The following is a 24,752-nucleotide window of genomic DNA, read 5'->3' as shown; positions in this document are numbered from 1 at the left end:
AAATTTCTGCATGATAGCTGGCCTGTAACTGCCTGTGTGGCTGGCTCAAACTTTGAACTATCCTCCTGCCTCTGTCTCCCAAGTGCTTTTTCTTGCTAACATCACTTTGTGGAGCCCCGATCGCTACCTTTTTGCTATTTTACAGGCATTGCTTATATTCATCAAAGTCTCTGCCCACATGTCAGAGGGTCCACAGGACGCTTGGTCAGGGAGGTTCCTTTTCCGGGACACAAGAACCTTTTCTAAATTACCCACCCATGTCTGCTCAGGAACGTCCCACAGAAGTAAGGAACTCGCCTCAGGCCTTTCCTGGCCCAGGGAAAAGGGGGTGGACTGGGCGGGCCCGTGGGGAACCCGGGGCAGGGGGCGGCTCTTCTCCCAGGCAGGGCGTGGGCCGGGCGAGGTCCTCAGCGCAGCGCACCGTGCCAACAATGGGCTGTTGTAGAAGGAGGCAGGAATGTGGCCCGAGGAGTTGGGCGGCGGGGCGGAGCCGGGTCCCAGCGGCAGCCTCTTACCTGTCCAGGTAGCTCGCATTTCCAGGCGAGCGGCGGCGGCGCCCGCACCACCTGTCGCGGGGTGCGCGGGCGGGGAGCGCGGCTGGGGGCCATGGCCTGGTAGTGTCCCCTGGGGAGACGCTGCGGAGTTCAGTCAGGGGCAGGACGGGGCGAGGGAGGGAAGGTTCTTCCCTCGGGGACAGAGAGGCCTGCGGCAGCATGAAAAAGAACCAGACGATGCAGGGCACCTTCAGCAAACTCTTTGGGAAGAAGCATGCCAACCCTGCCACCACGTCCCTCTACGCCACCAACCCACCCTGGATTTTCACCCAGGAGGCCCAGGAAGATGGACCCAGGGACTTTGGTGAGTGCACCACCCCGGGGGAAAAAACTAGGGAGAAATCCCGACGGCGCCTCTTCCCTCCCGACTCTGGCGTCACTTGGGCGCTGGGAAGGCGGGCAGGGGCAGGGACACGTTGGAACCTGCGGACGGGCCAAGGAGATGCTGGGAAGGGGGAGGAGGCGTCGCAGCCCGTGTCAGAGAGGGACCCCCTAAAGCGAGGCCGGCGAACCCTGCCGCCCTCACCTGCTATCCCGGCTCCTTCGCAACCTATGGTGGGGTTTCCGTTTGTGTGGCTGTCTTTGCTGTGTCTCCCACCCCACCGCATATCCGCATTCTCTCTGAGTCAGAAGTGATCCTGAGATCTAGGCATCGCTCCCTCACCCTTTCCGCTTCCTCTGCTCCGCAGAGCCTGCCTCAGGTGCCCTGTATTTCGCTCTGTTTGGGTAAGAAAAGAGAGCGACACCGCAGCCACTGCTAACAGGTTGCCAGCCATTTGCAACACTGAATTAGTTTTGTTTTGTTTTTTTCTTCCCCTTTGGGGTTGGGGGTGGGGACCGTGTCACAGGCTCTTGCCAGGTCCACTTGGGTCTGGGTTGTCTATGGTCTCTGATTAAGGAGTCAGAGGTGGGAGAGTGGAGAGCAGGGAGCCCTAGAGTCGAGGGTTTACAAACTTCTGGAAACAAACTGGCCCTGTCCCAGGTCTGGCTATGGGTCACCTTATCTCTTCCTCTATCTACGGTTTGTATGCTCTTGAATGAGAAGAACCCAGGGAAATGGGAGATAGGTATTCACTTCTTGTTTCTGAGCCATGATTCTGGGGTCTGATGAGAGAGATGTCAAGAGTATCACCCCTTATCGGGTGGTGATGGCACACGCCTTTAATCCCAGAGGCAGGCCAATCTCTGTGAGTTCGAGGCCAGCCTGGTCTTCAAGAGTTAGTTCCAAGACAGCTAGGACTGTTACACAGAGAAGCCCTGTCTCAACCTCCCCCCCCCCAAAAAAAAGTATCACCCCTTGATTTGCCTGCCTTCTTACCTTACGGTCACTGCACTGGGCTACAGAGGATGTTGCAACCCCCACTGGTGCTATGGTTTGTTTGACACCCATATTACTACGTTGGGGGCCAGAACAACAGCAAGATGTCACCTCTCTCTGACCCAAAGACCTCTCACCACAGGCGGACAAAACTAGCAGTATGCCTCAGCATGAGGAAGAGAGGAGAGGCGCCTGTAAGGGGACCTAGCCTCAGAGTGGAGAGGGAGGGGTGTTCCTGGCAGACCACAGGCTACAGCAAAGGAAAAGAGAGCAGGGCAAAGTGGGGGTGTGTCTTAGGAACCTGGAGATACCCGTGCAGGCAGGCATACTCCAGGAGCACTCTGTGAGGCCCCAATACCCACCCTTTCCTAGATGCAAGCTCCCAAAATGTTTGGTGTTGACTGAGGTTTTGTCTAGTGTCAGGTACTAATATTGGCTGTCCAGATGAGGACACCAAGGACAGGGGGGTACAGAACATGTTGAGGATCACAAGATCGAAATGGTAGCACTGCTGTTGTCCCCGAGGGGACAAACAGACACTTTTCAGTAGACTGCAAACTTACAGAGCAGTCACAGCCAAGCAAGTCTGACAATTGCTAGTACCCCAGGGTCTTGCTGGTGAGAGCCAACATCTGGACCCAGGTAGAGCCACTCGCAGCAAGCTTGCAGACTTCACTCTGGAGGAGGGGTGTAGGGTGAACTGAATCAGCTCCCTGACTTCCTCTCTAAAGAGAATCTCTGAACAGCCTTCCCACTCTCCCTATTTCCCCGATGACCAGACTGTTGCTAGGCATCCGTCCTGGAGAGAAGAGGGACAGGGTACCCTGTCAGCTCTTACCAGTCTAGGCAGGGCAGGAGTCTAGGGGACAGCTCCTCCCTGTCCCCGGGGCAGGGCCGGGCCTTCAGCTGACTCAGCTAGGCTGTGTGTGCACTGGGCTGGGGTTTTGGGGGGCGGACAGTACCAACCCAGCAAGCTGGCTCTCCTGCGTTCTGGACTGTTTCTTGGGGTGCTCACAGACCTGAGAACCTCTCCTCCTTGCTGTGCTTGGGGTTGAGGAGGAAAGCAACTGGCGCTGGGGATTCTGGGATGGCAGTGAATTTGTCAGCCTTACCTGTCAGTGATAGTGCTAGCTAGCTCCCCCGGGCCTCAGTGGTTTCTGTTCAGTGTGTAGGGTGTGAAGACTGCTTATCAGTGGTTCTCAATCTTCCTAATGCTGTGACCCTTTAATACAGTTCCTCCTGTTGTGGTAATTCCCCCAACCATTAAATTATTTTGTTGCTACTTTGTAACTGTAATTTTTTTTTTTTTTGGTTTTTTGGTTTTTTTTGAGACAGGGTTTCTCTGTGGCTTTGGAGCCTGTCCTGGAACTAGCTCTGTAGACCAGGCTGGTCTCGAACTCACAGAGATCTGCCTGCCTCTGCCTCCCGAGTGCTGGGATTAAAGGTGTGGGCCACCATCGCCCGGTTTGTAACTGTAATTTTGTTACTGTAGTGAATTGTAATGCAAATATTTGATATACAGTCCCTAGAAGAGGGACTGACTGCCTGAAGTCATGTATATGGCAACCTTTGCAAACACAAGAGGAAGGCAGCTTGTGGTGGTGCACACCTTTAATCCCAGCACTCAGGGAGGCAGAGGCAAGGGGATCTCTGTGAGTTCAAGGCCAGCCTGGTCTACAAAGCCAGTTCCAGGAGGGCCAGAGCTGTCCTACAGATAAACCCTGTTTCAAAAAACAAACAAACAAAAAAGGAAACTGTTTCCGTGGGGCTATAAGTAGCTGCAAGAAATGTTAAATTCTAAAGTAGCTGCTGCCCAGCCTTTCCAAAAAGTTCTCCAGGGGTTCCTAAAGCATAGTTTGTTATACTCAGGTCGTTGCAGCTTTTTGTTGATTTTATTGAAATGTGGCCTGCTATGTTGCTCAGAGTGGCCCTGAACTCCTGGACCCCATCGATCTTCCCGCCTCAGCCTCCTAGCTGGGACCACAAGCATGTTGCTGCCTGGCTGACTCCCACTCTGAACTTTGCCTGTCCCTGCCTACTTCATTTCCGTGTCCTCAGGTGGCTGTACTCCAAAGGAAATAGACCTGAAGAGGCCACCCCGAGGTCTCAAAGGGGTGGGGTATTCCAGGTCTAAGGGCCCCTGAGACCGGCACCTGCCGGGTTTTCAGTGCTGGGGGACGGGTGGAAATCAGAAACCCATGTCTAAGTATGTGAAGGCATTGAGCCTGCCTGGCATTGGTTACGGCCACGTCCCAGCTCTCAATCTGTTTGCACAAGGGCAGGCTGGGTTCGGATAAAATGCAAACAGGCGCAGGGGGTGATGGGTACATTTTTCTAGCCCCTGTATCTGGTGATTTCAGCCCTACTGAATGCAATCACAGTCCTAATTAAGCCTTCTGCCTCCCGAACAAGGGCTTCAAAGGGCTGAGCCATTGTCTTTTAAGTACTTGAGAAAACAGATTGGAATCTCCACAGATCTTTGTAGACTCCTTTGATAAGAGACTGGGCCACAAAAGCAGCTGCTGGAGCAGCCTGTGACCAAGCTTGCTGTTGCTCCACTTCTGGGGCCTCTTAGCTCAACTCACCTGAGGTTCCTTCCCCGCTGCCGAACCTCCCCATCCCAGCAACGGGAAGCTGGGGATTCTCCCGCCCGCTTCTACCAAAGGAGAACCAGTCCAGGCACTCATCCCTCAGACCTCATGCGGTGCAGATTCCTCGGACCCAGGAACTGGGCTAGCATTCCCTACACGCTTCCTTCCCAGGTGGTTCTTTGTACCAGGTGGCTTGTGGGAATTCTTGGACTTTCCTTCCCCTGCTGGAGCTGAGCTTTTGGCTTTCTCCCAAAGACCCCTGCAGGGCATACAGCAGGCTGGAAATCTGTGTGTGGTGAACTGTGGCTGACGCCTTATCAGCATTCCCTGTGACGGAAGCTGGTTCTTGCGTCCTTCCTGAGACTCTCTCCCCAGGCTCCACACACTTTGCATACCAGGCCAGGCTAGAAGGTGGAAAGTCACAACCCTCCCAGAGCTGAGCGCCCATATCTAGCCAAGGCCAGGCTGTCACCGGCTGGTAGGAAACTGACTTGTGATTTGCTGGGGTGTGAAGGAGACTTGTTTACACTCCTGTCACCTAGAGTAAACACGGCCTGGAGGTCACTGTTAGAGACAGGCTGTGGCTTCCTGGTTCAGCATGTGCTTGCACATACACCCACCTGACACACCCCATACACACCACACACACACACACACACACACATATGCACACACTCTCTCACCCTCCCTATTGCCCCATTATGTAAGTACCTCTTTTGGCTGTAGCTAACTCTAGAAAGCGGCCCCTCCTTGACAGCGATAGCCCATAAGTTAATAGTGATCATAGCATAATTTTCTTTCTTCTGAGGTATCAGCCACAGGACCCCAAGCCTGACTCATGTTAGGCAAGTGCCCAGCCGTGGAATACACCCCTAACCTGAGTAACAGCTTCATTGTCAGTTCCCATGGCCTGGACTTGTAAAATCCATAAATTCTGTGTCTTCCTGGAATCAAGACTCCGAGGGGCAGCAGAGCACACCCGATCCCACAGGCCCTTGTCAAGATCAGCTCCTGATTGGACAAGTTTAAAATGAGAAGAGGTTCAGAGTTTCTAGCAAGTTCCTGGTGAGGTCGCCCGGTTGCTGTGGGCTGAGACGGCCGTCCTTAGACAAGGGCTACCTTTGCTGAACCACGTCCTCTTCAGTCCTACACTAGACTGCTGTCCTTTGCACGTCCCCTGCCCTACCTCCCTTCAGCGTCCCCTCTGCCCTTGGACAAAGGCCTCTCTCTGGTGCTTAGGTCAGGCCTGCTAGGGCTTGCTGAAACAAACTGGCCTTTTCAGGTTCCTGTCATGTGAACCTGCTAATTAGCAAGAAAAGGCCTCATTAATGTCATTTGTGGGCTACATTCACATGGCCACCCCTTGTTGCTGATCCTCCGGTGGTGGGAGACTAAAAGTCCCAGCCTTCCCACCCTACTGTACGGGCCCCCACTGTGTGTCTGCTGTGTGGTATGTTTGGGGGTTCCAGGTTACTCTGGGTCAAAGGCACAAGTCCCCTAAGCTATGACTTGATTCCTCCTAAGCCCCTGAAAGCCATTAGAACAGGTCGCCAGGGGCGCTCTAGCCCTTTTCTTACCCCTGATGGCTTCACTGCCATGAGCTTGGAACGCTCCCTACAACGTAGGAGTCATTATCCCCGCTTTACAGGTGGGGAAACTGAGCCTGAGAAGGTTCATAGGTATCGTCTAGAGGAACTGGCTGTGAACCTGGATATACCTCCTAGGTCCTGTGTCTCTGCGTGGATTGCACTGACTACAGAAGACCCTCAGACTCTGCACTCTTCCCCCGCTGTGTGGCCAGAGGGAGAAGATTCTAGAGGCTGGCCCTTGAGTATTGGCCCTGCTTGTTCAGCAGGTGTGGTACTGTGAGCATATAACCTCTTCCAGCTTCAGGTTCCTCCTCAAAACTGAGACTCTCAAGTATTTTCCCTGGCTGGCAGGGTGACTCAGTGCGGGAGGCAGATCTCTGAGTGTGAGGCCAGCCTGGTCTAAAGAATGAGTTCCGGGGCAGCCAGGGTTCCACAGGGAAACCCTGTCTCACAGAAGATGGCCGGGTGGGGAAAGGCGCTGCTGTATTGCATTCGGTCCCTAGAACCCATGCGAAGGAAGGTCTCCACATGCACCCTGGCTCACATATGCATAAGAACATGTACCCAAGAACAGGCTGTGGCTGGTATGTAAAATAAATAAAAAATATTTAGTTAGAAAAAAAAACAATATGCACACACTAACAACGTTTTAAAATGTTTTTTTAGAAAGAGTGTTTTCCCCACAGGACACATGACAGAGAGGGTAGGCACAAGGTTGGAATGTGCTTCCCTGTGGCTCTGGGTTTAGCTCAGTGGTCGCCAGAGTGGTTTCCTGGCAGACACAAGGCTCAGGTTCAGTTACCTGTAGTGCAAGACAAAAAATGGTGCCTATATTAGGCAGGGTAGCTCAGGCAGGTGAGTTCCTGGTCAGCCTGAGCTAGAGGAAGACCTCACCTACAGAAAAGAAGTGCCCAGCACTCAGGTGGCAGAGGCAGGTGGATCTCTGTGAGTTCGAGGCTGGCCTGGTCTACAGAGTGAGTTCCAGGATAGGGGGGGAAAAGTGCCTCGATCATAGTATATGCTTAATATATACTAGGTATCTGTAACTTAATATATGTTAGGCATTTATTTATTTATTAGTTAATTTTCTTGTGTCTTTGGGCAGATCTAGGATTCAGAGAACATGAACTAAGTCACTGTCTCAGAATATCTCTGCCTCAGTGACTGTGGAGATCCCTCGCCAGATTTGGACCTGGGGAACAAAAAGCACATTTCACTAAAAGGCTTTCAACCTGAGCTCTGTGGGAGCAGACTTGCAGAAGGTCCCATGGGCTCCTCCTCTTGGGGAGAAGGGTAGGAAGAAGGGACTCAGAGTCCGCACGCAGCTTGTAGTGAGTCCTCAGCTTCCCCATGGCATCCCCTAGGTCAAACACAGACTCCGAGCCATATGCCAGCCCCACCCCAGGCCAGAGAACCAGACAGGCCTGTTATGGAGGCATTGAGCTCCAGGCCATGGCAGACACCACATTGTTTGTAGTGAAGGCTTGTCTGGGACCCTGTGAACGCTGACACCACTGGGCCCTTGTGGCCTTGGTCCAGTCCCTTCCATTATGGGCCTCGGTCTTCCTGTGTGCCAAGAAGGCAGCCCCAAGCATCAGAACTCACAATTAAGCCTGGCAAGAAAGCAAGAGGCCATGTCCCTCCCGGTGACTCTTACCCTTGGGCACAGGGGATCTGACCGAATTCAGGCTCAAAGCAGGAGAAACTCTTAGCAGGAGAAAGGGGGTGGAAATCAGTGATGATGGGGGGGCGGCAATACCAACGTGTGCTCATGATTCCTTTGACTTTTAAACATTACATTTGTGTAATTTTCAGTGGTGTGTGTGTGTTTGCGGGCATCAGTCCTCTCCTTCCACCATGTGGGCACCAGTGACAATGCCAGGCCATCCGGCTTCTCAGCGAGTACCTTTACTTGCTGGACTCTCTTCCCAGTGCTTGGTTTGTCTGTGGTTCAGTTAAGACTCACACCTCGCTCACAAGGACACTCCTGAAGGTCCTCTCCCCTTTCCTCTGGAAGCCTCTCTGAGTGCAGGTCCTTGCCCTTCTGACCCCCTGAGTCCGCCCTGCATCCCCACGCTCGGCACTGCCAGAACCTCTAGGCACATAGCCCCTTCCAGTGGGCCTACAGTCAAGAAGATGGGCCTGGCTTTCTGACTGGGGCTATCGCCGTGTCAAGGACCCTATCCACCCGCCTTCCAGCCACCTTCACCCCTTCTTTTCCTCTCCTCCCTCCTTGTCTCACTGGCCTGAAGAGGGGGCTGTTTCTCAGGAAGGCCCATTCCAGGGTTCCCGACACTGTGATCCACAGAGTTCGGCTGCTTTAAGAGGAAATTCCATGAGGGTGGACTCCTGGAATTCTATCTGGTTCAGGTCCTTGACCTTGAGCCTTGGGGGAAAAATTTGGCTTATGGTGGCCATAGTGTCCTTCTCTGATGCTGTCCCTCACTTAGCAGGGCCTGGGGACAGGCCTGCCAGTCTAGCCACTGCCCCTTTCCTATTAGCTTTGCCCTTTTCTCTTTTAAAAAGACTTTGCTGAGCATGGTGGTACATGCTTTAATCCCAGCACTTGGGAGGCAAACAGGGGCGGGTGAGTCTCTTTGAGTTCCAGGTCAGAGATATTTAAGGAGTCTCTCCCTTTCTCTTTGTCACTGTGTGTGTGTGTGTGTGTGTGTGTGTCCTGGGGATCAAACTCAGGTCGTGAGCCTTAGCAGTAAGTACTTTTAACCACTAAGCCATCTCACCAGCCCAGAATTTTGTTTTGTTTTCGGGACAAGGTCTCAGTGTAGCTCAGACTAACCTGGAAGTCACTGTGTGGTCTATGCTTGCTTGAAGCTCAGAGCCTCCCTCTTTTCTCAGTCTCTCAAGCACCAGCATTTGAGACTGTAAGATGGTAAGGACAGAACGCCCACCATCTTGGGTACATGTGGGGGTCAGGTTTAGAACCAACTGCTCTGGCCAGCATTTTCGGCAGTCTGCTTCTTCTCTGCCGCACCCTGGCCATTGTCTGTGTCCAGTCTTCGGACCAGAGCCTGGCAACCCAGACTGGGGGCTGGGGAATCATGTTCCTTCACAAAGCTCCAAGCAGCACTGGGAACTGTCCCACGGCAAATCTACGCATTGAGGTGGAGTATGTGTGTGGTACTTGTGTGTGCGCGCCTGTGTGTGTGGTATGTGTGTTGTGTGGTACGTGTGTGTGCATGCATGTGTATGTAGTATGTGTGTGCATGGAGATCAGAGGAGAGTTTGAGTCACTCCTTCCCGTCCTCCATGGGGTCCTGGAGATTGAACTCAGGCTAACAGGCTTAGGAAGCAATCCCAGTGAGCCGCCTCACCAGCCTAGCTCAGTCTCTTTTAAATAAATTATTGGGTTTTCTTGTAATTTCCTCCTAAGATGTGTGAGGAGGAAAGGCCCATGTAACAGGATTCTGGTTAACTGGGATTTGTTACTTTGGACAGGGTATCACTATGTAGACTTTGCTGTTCCGGAACCTCTGCCTGCTTCTGCCTCCTGAATGCTGGGATTAAAGGCACCATGACACCAGGCTTTGCCTAATTGAGATTCTGACCTTCTTCCTCTTTGAATGGAGAGGAGATGGCCTCTGGTTTCCTCCAGTCTGTTAAACAGGACAGTGCCTTCTGTCTTATGACCCATAAAGCAGAAGGCCCGTAGCTATGACAGTGCGAGCCTGGGAGGAAATGGGGAATCCTTATCAATGATGTCAAAGGTCACAAGGGAGCCGGCTGAGAACAGGAACACTGCTTTTCACAGGTCAGCCCAGAGCGTCATCCTCCCTTGTTCAGTTCCTCTCTGCACTGGCCACATCTATACCTCAGAGCTGTTAGAAGGTTGGCACCATAATTTCCATTGTACAGATGGGAAAACTGAGGCCCAGGGAGGTTAAACAACATGTACAGCCAGTGGCAGAGCTGGGTTGTTTCTTAACCCTTGAAGCAAGATGGGCACAGACACATGTTGATGGTGGTTTGGGAACACTTGACCTACAGGGGTGTGAGGGGGTACTGGCCACAGGAGGAGCAGGTAGGTCCTCTGACCTGCTTGTTCCGGATTAGAAACGCAAACAGCTGAGAGAAACAACCTTGTTTTCTTCTGTGCCAGATGAGCTCAGGCTTCGGCCTAGCTCTCAGGGCAGGCGCTGTGTGGCCGTGGAGGGTTAGGAGAGCGCATGGCAGGAGCTGTGCGGCCGTGGAGGGTTACAAGGGCACATGGCAGGGTACTGTGTGGCCGTGGAGGGTTAGGAGAGCGCATGGCAGGAGCTGTGCGGCCGTGGAGGGTTACAAGGGCACATGGCAGGGTACTGTGTGGCCGTGGAGGGTTAGGAGGGCGCACGGCAGGGTGTTGGGAGAATGGTGGCTGCTGGGGGCCGAATGTCCTGGGAGCACAGCTCAAGTCCCTTCCACAGAGTGATCTTAGAATTGCCACTAGCACACCTTTGTCTGTGAGACCTTGCAGTGTCAGAGGGGCGTTCCTGAGTCACACCTGGCAACCTCAAGGCCTAGTCACCTCCTTGGATCCCCAGCTCACTGTCCCCTCTCTGTCCTTTAGATGGGATCTATTATGAAAACAGTCGGTTCAACACTGTGAGTGAATCTGGAACAGCCACACTGAAAGCCCGGCCGAGAGTCCGGCCCCTGCTGACCTTCCTTCCCCTGGTAAGTGCTCAGTGCCTAGGCCTGAACTCCGAGTTCGCTCCGGGTGGGCACCTTGCCCGCCACAGACATCAGCCTATGGATTAGGAGAGGCACCCAGTGGTGGGCGCCAGCTCCATGCACAGCAGGTGTTAGTTTTACTAATGGCCGGTGGCTTCCTACCAGGCTCTGGGTGCAGGGATGACGTAGCTTGCACTGCTGCTCTCTGTGCCCACTGTAAGGATGCAGCCAGGCAGAGGCAGCCAGTGTGTTCACTGTGGATAGTCAGGAAGGGCTTCCTGGAAGAGGTGGCAACTGAACTTCCTCATTGGGATACACAGTAGTGACGCGTGGGAGAAGGGCATCTGAGACGTGTGTATGTGCGCATGCCTGTGCGTGCGTGTGCGCGTGCGTGTGAAACTACAGGAAACAAAAAACTCTCATCTTTTGTTCCAAGACAGGATCTTGCTAGCCCTGGCTATTCAGAAACTTGTTATTTGGATCTTTAATGATTTTCCTGCCTCTGCCTCCCAAGTACTAGAATTACAATTTTGCCCAGCAAAACAAACACCTTATACACACATACACACATATATATAATATGTATATATGTGTATTGTATATCTACGTATACATTTTTATTTGTATGGATGTTTGACCCTTAAGTAGATATGTATTGTATGTGTATATGTATATATGTGTATGTATGTATTTTATCTGTATGGGTATTTGCTTTTATGTATGTTTGCATCAGAAGCAGAAGAGGGAATCATAAACCCTAGAAGTAGAATTACAAGCACTTGTGAACAGCCATGTGGATGCTGGCAATGGAACCTAGGTCCTGTGTAAGAACAGTAAGCCATCTCTCCAGACCCAAGAACTGCTCAGGAGTTCTGGAAGATGGTTAGGCAAAGGTGTTTGCCACCAAACCTGGTGACTTCAGCTTAAGTTCGGTTCCCCAGAACCCACACAGTAAAAGGAAAGCGCCAACTGCTGCAAGCTGCCCCCTGACCTCCACGCTCCAAGCAAGTGCCTGTTAAAAAAGGACCTCTGGGTAAATGGTTCTGTTTAGTGCCAGGACAGTTGCTGTGTTCTCTACGGCTGTTCAATCAAAATGAAATGCAAGTCAATGCGTGATTTTAAAATTTCTAGGTGCTCTATTCAAAGTAAAAAGTGGATGGTCCATGTGGTGGCTTAAGTCTGTAATCTGAGCACTTGCTGGAGCAGGAGAATCAGGCATTCAAGGACAGCCTGGGCTACAGGGGACCTTGTCTCAAAGGGCCCAGAAAACAAAGCAAACACAAACTAAAAAGAAATAAATGACCCTGAGCTCACTTCCCAGCACTACAGAAACACAGCTGAGCATGGAAGCCCCTCAGCTCCAGCATTTGGGGCATGGGACCAGGTCATCCTTGGCTACATAGCAAGTAAAGGCAAACCTGGGTTACTTGAGGCCCTGTCTCAAATAACCGTGCCTTTCAGATCTCTTATTTTCTGTTTAAAAGTGATCTCAGAGGCTGGGGTTGTAGTTCAGTTGACAAAGTGCTTATATGATCCTCAGGATTCAGTCCTCAGCATTATAAAAAACAAAAACAAACGAACAAAACAGGACAGTTTGAGCCTTCCTGTGATTGCTGTACTTGGGAAGTAGAGGCAGGACAATCAGAAGTCCTAAGTCATTTTTAACTACATAATGAGTTTGAGGCTAGCCTGGGCTACATGACACCTTGTCATGTCAACAACAAAAGCAGCACACAGACAGATACAGAATTTCCACTTCCAACATAAAGACTAAAAACAAAACAACCCCCTTCCAAAAAACCAAAAAAACAGCTAGTTCCAGGCTATACAAAGAAACCCTGTCTCCAAAAATAAGTAAACAAACAAAAGGGCACATGGTGGTGGCACACACCTTTAATTCTAGCATGCAGGAGGCAAAGGCAGGTGGATCTCAGTGAGTTCGAGGCCAGCCTGGTCTATAGAGTGAGTTCCGGGACAGGCTCCAAAGCTACACAGAGAAAGCCTGTCTCAAAAAAGAAAAAAGAAAGAGAAACCAAAGGGGGAAAAAAATTGAAAAAACCACCCTAAATCCTGACCACCCTGTTTCCCGAGATGCGTATAGCTGTGTGTAAGGCTGCGGCAGCCACGATGATATCGCCGTCCTGTTTCTGGATGTGAGTTCCGTGCTCTCTTCGATCCATAGCACACGCTGGGGATGGCGGTATGGGACACGCCTGTCCCTGGACTGGTCGTTAGATCGTGACTGGCTCCCGTTGTCCTGACCCCCCCTGACCCATGACTACAGGGTCTGTGAGGCCCCCTCTACTCTCCTACATCTCTCCCTCCTGCCCACTCTGGGCCTTTCCTGCATGCCATTACTTCCCTCCCCAACACCTCTATCTGGGCAGCCCCTAGGGAAGCTGGTGGAAGATTACCGCAGGTCCCACTTGGAGGGTTGCTCAGGCCTGGAGTACTGGGGCCTCCTGGGGACTTGCCCTGGGAGCATTCTTTCTGGACCCATCAGGAAGGCCCCACTATGGAGAATGGGAGAGAAAACACTTGTCAAACCAACAACTAAAGCCCAATTAGGTCCATGGGATCGTCCTTTATAGACCAGGAACTGAACCCACAGTCCTTCAGTGCCGGTTAAGTGAGGAACGCAGGTGGGGCTGCTATCTGTCCCACCCACTCTGTGATCATCATTACAGAGGTCAGACACGCAAACAGAGGGCCCCCCCTCCAAACCCCCATTTTACAGCCACAGAGCTATAGCCCTGAGACAGGAAATGGCTTGCTTATGGTCCTGTAGACCCAAGCCCTCTACAGCCAGATGCCCTTCAGACTGCCCTGACCCTGACCATCCCTCCATGCCCCACCTGGCAGCCTTGGCACAAAACACTCGCATTTCCCTGGCTTGGCCCTCTCCATCCCTACCCTGCCGCCTCTTGGTTCTGAGACCCTTGGAGCCTCAAAGGGTCTAAAGTGGTCTTCACTGAGGACCTGCAGGCCCCACTGAAGCCATCTCTGGTGTGCTTGGCCTAATTGCAGCTCAGATCCTGCTTCAGGTTACGGGTCTGGAGTAGCTTAAGGCCTCATCCACCAGCTGCTCCTGGAGGGCAGCTGAGCAGCTCATGTTCTCCACTCTAATCTCAGACCCCTTCCATAGCGCTGGGCTTTCTTCCAGTGCCCCAGGTGTGTGTGGGCTCACACACGTGTGCGCGCACACGGGCCCCAGCCCCATGTCAGTGTGGGAGGGGCCCTGGGCCAGTACCTGAGCCTTGCCCCTTTTGCCTGACATTGTATTAAACCTCTGAGGTCCTTAGCCCTTCCCTACCCTCCCACTTGCAAAAAGACACCGTCCAGGCCAGGAGGCAGGGAAGGGGAGTCATGATGCATCGTCACTTGAGAAAAGGGTGACAGGAACAGCAAGGGTCTTTGAGCTCTGCCTGGGCCATCTTCTGAATGGCCCCTCATCTTGAGTACCTTTCAAGAGCCAGCCAGGGAAGTGTTCAAAAAGAGGTGCCCTCCGATGTCCCTACTCTAGGAAATACTTTCTCAAGTGTCCACAACCCAAGGCCAATCATGAAACAGACCCTTGGACTCCTTGGTGACCAGGCTGGGCCCTGGAGTTGGCCATCGGGTACCTGTCCCCAGTCCCAACCCTGTTGTGGAGTGACAGAGGGCCAGGCCCTTGTTCTCTCCGGGCCTCTGACTCCTTGCCCTTTGGTGGGTTTTCTGGGAATGGTCCTCTAGGTGTCCCCAACTGTGACTATAATGCACAGGAGGGGGCATGGTGAACTCTGACACCAGCTTGGGTTGCTTCCTGGAGATCAACCTTCCTGGAGTTTGCCGTCTGGCCACCAGGTCTACTCACCTCGCTGTTCTGGGGCTTTGAGGAACTGGCTAGAGCCACCAGACAGCAGAAGTGGGTGGGAACATGTTGCCAGCCTGGTGGTGCAGGCCTAAGCTCCCAGGAGCTGCAGCAAGGAGGCCTGAAAGTTAGAAATCAGTCTGGGCTCCAGGTAGCCGGATCTCGTTTTACAATATAGATAGATACACAAGTGCCGGGGCGGGGCTCAGTCACAGAGCTCTTGTCGAGGGTGTGCAGTACGCTGGGTTCACTCCTGGTATGGGGTGGGGAATGAGAACACAGAGATATGGGCCCGTGAGAGAACTCGGAGGATAAAGACTCTCTATCCACTCGTGCTGCCAAGCCTGCCACATGGCCTGAGCGAATCCCTGGAGCCCGCATGCTGTCATCCTCTGACCCCTGAGTCATCTGTGCGCATGGCACCCGCACACGAAATAAATAAATGAAATATCAGTGATGATAACAATAATAAAAGGAATGCTGGACCCAAGGGAGGGAAGGCCTGCCCTGGACAAGCACAGAGTCCAGGCTTGTGGCCTGTGCTTTTAATCCCAGAATGTGGGAGGATCTTTGAGTTCCAGGACAGCCAGGGATCCACAGAGACCCAGCCTCAAACAGAGCTGGGTCTTGGGGCTTTGTCACAGCCTCTGGGAGAACAATGTCTCCCCAAGCTCAAGGCAGAGCTGCCCTATACTTCCGAGGCTAACCCTGAGCAGTGGCTGAAGGAAAGACTGTACTTTCCTCTGGGGTGACCTCTTCTCCCCCTCACTCTGATCCGGTCACCCCTAGGCTGATGCTAATGAGAAATTAGAAATCAAATGCCCATGTGGTAAATACGGACAAACTGGCTAGACAGGTCTGGGGGTGCCCAAGGCGGTGAGAGCTCCCTGGGTTGCCCTACCCTCTGAGTCACATAGGCCTGGCCTTGCCAAGGGGAGGCATCCCTGAGCTGCAGGAGAGACCTGTCTTCAGCCCCCTCCCTCTAGTCCTTGGTTACCTGGGAACTCAAAGAAACAGCTGAAGGCAACTCCAGCCCTCCCATGGAGCCTGCCCATCCATTTGGGGAGCTTATCCCTAAATCAAGGCCCAGACAAGGCAGTGTGGGGTGTGACTGATTCATGTAGGTGATGTTGATCGGAAAGGTTATGGGGTAAGGGGTGTCAGAGGCCTGCAGTGAAGAGTAAAGGTGGAGTGTTTGCCCCTTCCCCACCCACCTGACCCCATGAATCACAAGAGCCCCAACGCAAAACCCCAAAGCATCGCCACCGACACCCTTACCTTTAAACAGTGGCCTCTTGGCTAGCCCCTGGGCTCCTGCACACACAAGCACCATGGTGGCTGCCTCAGGACGGCGGACCAGGAAGAGAAGTTAAAAGTGGACGGAGGGGAGGGGGAGAGATTTAAACAGACAACTCTGGAATCGGGCCTGGATTATCCTGAACTTTTAATAGTAATTTGAATTTCTTTGCTTGTTTGAACAGGCTCTTACTATGTAGCTCTGTGTAGATCAGACAGGCCTCAAACTCAGAGATCCTCCTGTCTCTGCCTCCTAGTGCTGAAATTAAAAGGGTTAGCCATTAACTTACATTTTTAAAATGACATTTATTTATTATTTAGTGCATATGTGTACTCTCATGCCTTAGTGTGTGTGTGTAAGTCAAAGGTGTGTGTGTGAGTCTGTTCTCATTTCTGCCGTTGGCAATTCCCTCAGCTCTCAGGGGGCCTGGGGACTGGACTCGGGTCATCAGATTCTGTGACAGGTTCTTTCCTACTGAATCATCTTGTGAGCACAACCATGAACTCCTGATCCTCCTGTATCTCCTCTGGAATGCTGGAATTACAGGCTTGCGCCACCACGTCTGATCTGCTCAGTGCTGGGATCAAGGCGTGCTAACTAAGCACGCCCCCTCTCGGCTGAGCTCACTTCTAAAGTCGCCCACTGAGTCTGATTCCAGAGACACTAAGTGTAAGGGAGAGAACACAGCTGTTCCCGGGTCTGTGCCATCCTGGGTCTGTGCTGCCATCCTGTCAGCCTCCAGCACTGTCCTTGGCCAACACCCCACACAGGCCCCCTGCAAGGCAGTGACAGGCACTGCTCTTCACTCAGCCGAACACCCTGGCCTGGAAAGTTTTCTTTGTGATTTCCACCCAGGGGCCTTGGGAGAGGACCCAAGCCTGGGTCACAGCTGGGGCAGGGGCTTCTTCCTCCCCACCCTCCCCATCCATCTCCGCAGCTGGGCACTGACAGGCCTCGGGAGGAGGCTGGTGAGGAAGCTTTTCAGGCCCTCCAATGCCAAGGTTAGTCGTGTATTCACGTGCTGACCCAGCCTCTAAGGATCTACCCTTGGCTGGACTCTTAGGAATCCCAGGCATGAGGATGTGCAGTGCAGGGCAAGAGAAGGTCAGTGGGATGGGACAGAGCCCTCAGAGTCCTGCCTCCTTGAGTTCTCTGTGGCAGCAGGGGTGAATAGCAGACTCTACTCAAGGGAGGAGAGGGGTGTGCTTCCTCTACTTCCCTCCTTTCCTTCCTCTTCTCTTCCACCCTAAAATGATAGCAAAAGGACAGGAGAGGATCCCTGGTGACTTGTCCCTGACCACAGGGAAACGCCCATTTCCTCAATGCACTGTACAGAGGAGTCACAGGCTGTGCCCTGTGTAGAGCATCCGAATGTCTAGGCTCTTACTAACCACAGAGGGTTCTGATGGTGTTGTTGATTAATGTTTTGAGGTTTAATTATTTTTTATTTTGTGGTATGAATGTTTTGCCTGTATATATTTCTGTGTGTGTGTGTGCTTGCGTGCGTGCGTGCATGTGTGTGTGTGTGTGTTGCCCATAGAGGCCAGAAGAAGGCATTGGATCCTCTGGAACTGTAGTAACAGAGTTGTGAGGTGCCTCCTGTGTGTGGGTGCTGGGAATCGAACCAGGTCCTCAGGAAGAACAGTCTGTGCTCTTAACTGTTGAGCATCTCTCCTGCCTCCTGCTGATTTTTGATTAGACATGGGAGAGGAGCCTAGACGCGGTAACCTTTCTCTGGCCTGCTTTTGGGGGCCTATGGGCATGCCTCAGCCTCTGTAGTCCAGCAAACCTAAGGGGTCACTCCACTTTACAGAGTGCAGATGAGGAGTCCTGGAGGGGGAGGAGGCACTCACTGAGCACTGTCAGTGACAGCTAAGGTCCCTGCCTTTGGGATACTTTATTTGGGCTGTTTTATAGTTTGTTCTTTTGAAACAGAACTTTACATAGCCCAGGCTGGCCTTGACTCGCTGCTCCTCCTGCCTCTGCCTCCCCCGAGTGCTGGGAGCATAGGGGTTTGATACTACTCCCAGCTCATTTTGTTTTTGTGTGTTTTATTTGAGACAGGGTCTCCATATGTTGCCCAGGCTAGCTAGCCTCAAACAGGTAGCAATCCCCCTGCCTCTGTCGTCCAAGCGTGGACATTACAGGCGTGTACCATGAGACTGAAAGATAGTGTGAGCTACAGTTAGTTCAGTCCTGCTCTACTGGCCGGGCTGGCCGGGAATTTAGCCTGATCTTAGCCCCACCCTCCCAGCTAGCTGTGTGGATTGAGTATGAGCAAACACATACAGCCACAATAACGTTTAGGAACAGCACTGGGTGTTTTTTAATTATGAATGAAAAACAATCACTTCTTAAGAAGGAGACTGGAGGACTGCGAGATGGCTCCGTGGGAAAAGGCGCTCACCACCAGGTCTGATGACCTCAATTTGATCCCTGAGACCCATGTGGTAGAGACAAAGAAGTGACTCCCACAGGCTGTCCCCTGACTCCACAAGCTCACTATGGTATGTCCATCCCCACACACATATACACACACAAACATAAATAAATAAATAAATAAATGAATGAATGAATGAATGAAATTTAAGAAAGGAAGGTTCAGGTGTGGTGGCGCACGCCTTTAATCCCAGCACTCAGAAGGCAGAGGCAGGTGGATCTCTGAGTTCAAGGCCAGCCTGGTCTACAGAGTGAGTTCTAGGACAGCCAGGGCTACAGAATAAGACCCTGTCAAAAAAAAAAAAAGAAGGAAGGAAGGAAGGTAGCTAGACACAGTGACTTAATGTATATAATCTGGTATACGGGAACAGAGGCAAGAGGATCAGGATTCGAGGCCAACCTTGGCCTATATGAAACCCTGTGTTTTGAAGTGGAGAAACAGACATAAGGAGGAAAATGGCGCGCATCTTTTCAGAGTGGCGCCTCTCTCCATCAGGCCCTCTGCTGGCCCTGCAGTGCAGCTGGCTCACTGGCCTTGTCCTCCTGAGCAAAGGCTCCACCATGGACCTCTGTGAAAAGTAGACGGCCCACGACTGTAGCTTCTGGGCGTTGTCTCGTTGAGGCCCCAGGAAGCGCCAAAGCCCAGTTTCATGCCTTTCCTGACTGTCAGAGCCAGGCTGAACTCTGCCCCAGGCCCTGAGTGAGGGCACCTGCCACAGCAGGAGAGGGTGTGGCTCATCTGAGCACGCCGCAAGCTGCCCACAGGCTAGTCCACTCCATGGAGAGGTGGACGGCCACCCCTTACGAGCAGTGCACTGAGTGACCCCCACACACAGCATCTTGGACACAGTCTGCTATTTTACCAGAGCTAGAGGCCAAGGATAGGGTGGTGCTGAGGAGAGCAGGGCAACACACATATCACACACACACCACATACAGTCACACAACACCTCACATACACACCACACATACATATACACACACACACATACACTCCACACACACACCACACACACACCATACACACACACTACATATACCATATACACACACCACACATACACACATACCACATTCACACACATCACATACACACCACATACAGTCACACAACACCTCACATATACACCACACACACACACCATACACACACACTACATATACCATATACACACACCATACACACACACACCATACACATACCACACATACACACATACCACATTCACACACACCACATACAGTCACACAACACCTCTCATACACACCACACACACACCATACACATATCACACATCACATACATACCACACACACACACCACAACTGTTAGCCTGTGGCTCCAGGAAACTGCTTTCCGGGCTTTCTCCTCCTCTACTGCACTTCCCTGACAAGTCTCTGGAGTCAGACAACCCCCTGAGGCCAGGGAAATAGGATGAGCTAACAACACCCTGTTCCTTACAGAGGGCCTGGTGTGCCCACATCTGTAGTCACACAGCCTGGGTGAGGAGTCATAGCAGAGACACCTTATGAGCCAGCGTCCCAGAACATCGAGGTCAGAGGACAGCTTTGGGGGTCATCCTTTCCTTCCACCTCGCTTGAGGCAAGGTCTCTCGTGTTGGGGCGCTGAGGCGTACTCCAAGGTAGCACCCTAGACCTTCCCTCAGTCCTCCTGTCTCTCGGGTGCTGACGTCACAGTGCTCGCCACTACATCTAGCTTCTTCTGTGGGTTTGGGGGCTCTCACTTGGGGTGTCCGGTTTGCATCACAGGAGGTTTACCTTTGAGCATCTCCCTAGCCCTCCTCCTTCCCTCCTCTCTGTAAATTTCTGTTTATTACTGTGTGTGTACCTATCATATGTCACACACACACATACATATATGATGCATGTCTACGTATTCACAGGTCAGGGGACAACTTCATGCCTTCTCTTCCACCTTTATGGGTTCTAGGAATTAAACTCAGTTGTAGGCTTTCATTGTTGGGAAGCAAGCACATTGTTGTCTGAGCCATCTTGTTGGCCCAGAGGACGGGTATAACTCTGCTTTTATTTTTCTGAGACAGGGCCTCATATAACCCAGGTCACTGCTCACCGTGGTCCTCCTGCCTCTACTTCCCAAGCGCTAGAATTACAGGTGTGCCCACGATATCCAGCTGTTTTCATGTGTACGGGGGAAGGGGCACGTAGGCGTGTGATTACACACATGGAGGCCGGAGGACAACCTCGGTGGCAGGTCTTCAGAGTGCTGCTGTGACAGGGCACCCTGGCAAAGCAGCTTAGGTGAAAAAGCGTTCATTGGGTTACAGTTCCCGGTTATAGCCCACCGTGCGGATGCCACAGCCACAGGAGCTCCCGAGGGTGGGTGGCTCATGGCAGGCACATCCGCAGCCCAGAGCAGAGAGGACGTCTGCACCCCCACTGCCCGTGTGGTCCTCCCACTGCTGTACAGTCCAGGGCTCCACCAGGGGATGGTGCTGCCCACTGTCATATCTCACAGGCCAGCCTGCTCTAACCAGGTGATCTGGGTTGTGTCTAGTAGACAGGTAAGCTAACCATCACATCTTCCAAGTCTTCCATCTTTTGTTTGAGAGAGTCTCTCACTGGCCTGGAACTCCACCAAGTATGCCAGACTACTTGACCCTGAGTCACACCCCCCTCCACACCCACCTCGTTCTCTCTCTCTCTCTCTCTCTCTCTCTCTCTCTCTCTCTCTCTCTCTCACTGCATTTGGTCAGGCAGTGGTGGTGGCACATGCCTTTAATCCCAGCACTCAGGGGGCAGAGGGATTTCTGAATTCAAGGCCAGCCTAGTCTAAGAGTAAGTTCCAGGACAGCCAGGGCTACACAGAGAAACGCCGTCTCAGAAAAAACAGAAAAAGAAAACAAAAGTGTATTTTGTTTCCTTATGAGTCTCTTAAGGGCTGAGAAATCGCGTCCTTTCACCCCAAGTCCTCCTGGCGTATTGCCCAAGGAGACAGCGTCTGGCAACACCCCGGAAGGTAGTGTTGGTGACTGTACTGTTATCTGGTAAACTGTTTACAGCCAGCAACTATCAACTGTCCCCGCGTGCTCTTCATGACACGCCCCTTCCCTACTCCGAGACCACACGTGGCCTGCAAATGCACCTCCAAGCCCTTCTCTGTTTTATCTGTGTGTGCGTGCCTGCGTGTGTGTGTGTGTGTGTGTGCGCACGCGCACCAAAGCATGCATATATATATATATATATATATATATATATATAGAGAGAGAGAGAGAGAGAGAGAGAGAGAGAGAGAGAGGTCAAAGAACACCTGGGGTGTTGCTCCTCCCCTTCTATCCTGTTTGAGACAGGGTCTCTTGTTGCTCTTGTGCTGGCTTAGCTGGCCTGCACACTTCCGTTTCCAGGGGTTTCCTCCATCTGCCTTTCATCTCGCCATCAGAGTGCTGGCATTACATGACGGCACTCACTACTGCTTCCAGCTCTATGCGGGTTCTCCAGTGTTGGAACTCAGGCCTTGCGCTCACACAGCAAGCACTTGCCTGCAGACGACCTCCCCATCCCCAAACCCTCTTCGTGAGACTTTGCCTCAGTTCCCAGAGGACAGTGAGAACTGGGCAACCCCGAGGGTGATACAATGCACGCCTCCACTGTCCACACGGAGCTGGTCCCCATCCAGGCCTGTCTGTAGGCTGCAGCCGGCTGGGTCCCATAAGCAAAAGAGGAAACTGTTTTGCTGAGGCTGAGATTCAAATGAGCTTGAATTTGCCTCCTCTTGAGAGCGTTGGAAGCAGCTGCTAAGAACTGAAACCATGAGATATGAGAGGGGAAAATGGGCTTGCGGATCTGGGGACAGCTTGGTTTGTATGCGCGCGCGTGTGCATACATACACACACACACACACACGGTACATATATATATACTCAGGCACATGCAACACACAAAAGTAAGAATTCTGGAGAAAGCAAACAAGCGGCACGTGCCTTATGCAGTGGAGATGGAGGAGAGCGAAGGCAGACAGCCTTGCTTGGGTGGTTTAGGACAGCAGCAGGACAGCAGTAGGACCTGGCGCGGGCAGCGGGTGGCCCCTTCCTTCCATCCTATGCCATGAGCCCAGTGCTTTCTGGACATTGCTTCATTGATTCTTCATGGCCTCCTTGGATGGGCGCATGGGTACATTCTGGTTTTAGAACTTTCACAGGCAGAGATAGCAGACACAGTTCTGTGGCTGGGTAGCAGGGTTGGTCACATCTAGGCCTCATGCTCCAAAGCCAGTGCTCACAACTCTTGCCTGTTTACAACAGACAGCGCAGCTAGTCCTCAGAGGAGCGCTGTGGAGGGGCAGGATGCCCAGCATGAACTCCACAGGCCCAGGTGTGGTAGTGCCGGCATGGGCTCCACAGACCTGGGTGTGGTAGTGCCGGCATGGGCTCCACAGACCCGGGTGTGGTAGTGCCGGCATGGGCTCCACAGACCCGGGTGTGGTAGTGCCGGCATGGGCTCCACGGGCCCGGGTGTGGTAGAGCCGGCATGAGCTCTGTGGACCTGGGTGTGGTAGTGCCGGCATGGGCTCCACAGACCCGGGTGTGGTAGTGCCCACATGGGCTTCACGGGCTCAGGTGTGGTAGTGCCCGCATGGGCCCAGGTGCATGCTTTCAGTTATTTCTCCAGTGCTTCTGAGTGTCATGTCCTCATGTAGTAAATACAGGGGACATCTCATCGAGTGGTGCCTGAGGTGGTGTGTTCACAGGAGCATTCTTATTAGAAAGGAGGGGGCGCTGGGAGTGTGGCTCAGTCAGTAGCAGGCTTATCTGGGATGTGCAAAGCCCTAGATTTGATTCTCAGCACCACAACGAGCCAGGAGTGCTGGTGACAACTGGAATCCCAGCACTGGGTAGGTGGAGGCAGGGAAATTAGAAGTTCAAGGTCGTCTTTGCTCAGAAAAGGAGGGAAGGTGGGAGAGATGGGCTAGGAAGTTCCAGCCCCAGGAGGAACACAGACTGCAGTTAGGAGGGGCAAACGGGAAGGAAGGAGGTGGTGTGGGAAAGGAAGGTGGGCTTGTGGCCCAGACCAGGCCCCAGACCCATCAAAAGCTCCACGCTGTGCCTTACCGGAGCAGCAGGTGAGCGCTTTGTTGATCTATGGAAATGTGTGTTTGGGGAGAGCCACAGCTGTGTAAACATGGTCTCTCTGTTACCTCCGGAGAAGAGAGGGGCCCCGCACGGCCTGGAAGCCCTGCTGCTTCATCACTTACTTATTTTTCTGTAAATTCCTGATGATAGCTCAGAGTAAACACGAGGTCAGGATGTGGTATTAGCCTCTGGCCACTGGGTAGCCAGAAGGAGTCGCTGCAGGGTTCTTAGGTTTGGGGACAAGAGCTGGTTCTCTCTGTCCCTTCTGGGTCCCCAGGACTGAGCTCAGCCTTGGCAGCAAGCACCGTTACCCTCTGAGCTATCTCCCCAGCTGACAGGGTCTTCTATAGCCTGGAGCTACTCTGTCGACCTGGATGACCTTGAGCTGGAAATAAAGGCCCGTGCCACACCTGGCTCCTTGGTTTGCTATTGGGATTTTCATTCCTGTGTAGTTGATTCTCATTGCTGCTGATGCTGTATTTGCAAATCTGGTCTGTAACTACACGACTAGCACTTACGCTCTTTTGTGGTTGTTCTCCTACGTGCACAGAGAAATGAACGGTTTGACTGGCAGCCCCTAAGCATGCATTTCTAGCTGAGAGACAACCGGATACTTGGCTTTTTTTTTTTTTTGACAGTCCCATGTCTCTCAAGCTGGCTTCAAGCTCACTATATAACTGAGACTGTCCTTGAACTACCTGCCCTGTGTACTGAGATGACAGGCATGCCCCCCACACCCAGTTTTTGCAGTGCCAGGGCTTGAACTCGGGGCTTTATGTATTCTAGGCAAATACTCTACCAATTGAGTATATCCCTGGACCAAACCCATCTTTTAAAATTCACACTTAGGGCTGGAGAGATGATTCATCGGTTAAGAGCACTTGCTGCTCTTGCAGGGGACCCAGGTTCAGTCCCAGCACCCACATGGTCATTCCCAACTGTGTGTGACTCTCTCTCTAGCCTGGCCTCTTCTGTGGGCACTGCACACTCTAAGATGAGTGAACCCACTCTGTTTTCATCTACTTACAAAGTTGTAAAGTGACCACCATCTTCAGCAAGTCAACAGACTCGCAGCCGGAATCAGAGATCTGGCTGGTCTTCCATCTCTCTCTCTATGCCCCCTGACCTCTCTCGGATCTCTTTCAGAATGCCCAGGAGAACCATGGGCTGGCTGTGCCCACCCCTTCTGTCCCAGAAGACTTTGCAGACAAAGAAGTGGGAGGTAAGAGAACTCTGATCTTGTGGTTTCTTCATCTTTCCCCCTCCACCTGCTCCATCTCCCCAGCTGGAGGCCAAGTCTTCATCTTTCTCCCTCCACCTGCTCCATCTCCCCAGCTG

At 52.5% G+C, this 24,752-nt stretch overlaps 2 protein-coding genes across 2 annotated transcripts in view; one reads left to right on the top strand and one right to left on the bottom strand.

Annotated features, from left to right (window-relative positions):
* LOC101996903 overlaps positions 1 to 734 on the bottom strand; it is a 22,426-nt gene extending 21,692 nt beyond the window's left edge. Inside the window, exon 1 of the mRNA XM_005359713.3 lies at positions 516 to 734. Within this exon, the coding sequence (XP_005359770.1) occupies positions 516 to 715 (200 nt within the window). The 5' untranslated portion in view covers positions 716 to 734. The remainder of the gene's footprint in view (positions 1 to 515) is intronic.
* LG2H6orf132 (linkage group 2 C6orf132 homolog) overlaps positions 714 to 24,752 on the top strand; it is a 30,816-nt gene continuing 6,777 nt past the window's right edge. The window contains exons 1-3 of the mRNA XM_026785434.1: positions 714 to 858; positions 10,617 to 10,723; positions 24,561 to 24,636. Coding sequence (XP_026641235.1) covers positions 714 to 858; positions 10,617 to 10,723; positions 24,561 to 24,636 — 328 coding nt within the window. The remainder of the gene's footprint in view (positions 859 to 10,616; positions 10,724 to 24,560; positions 24,637 to 24,752) is intronic.

Source organism: Microtus ochrogaster, linkage group LG2 (assembly GCF_000317375.1).
Source record: "Microtus ochrogaster isolate Prairie Vole_2 linkage group LG2, MicOch1.0, whole genome shotgun sequence".
In the NCBI taxonomy this organism is placed as follows: domain Eukaryota; kingdom Metazoa; phylum Chordata; class Mammalia; order Rodentia; family Cricetidae; genus Microtus; species Microtus ochrogaster.
This window is presented reverse-complemented; position numbering and strand designations above follow the sequence as displayed.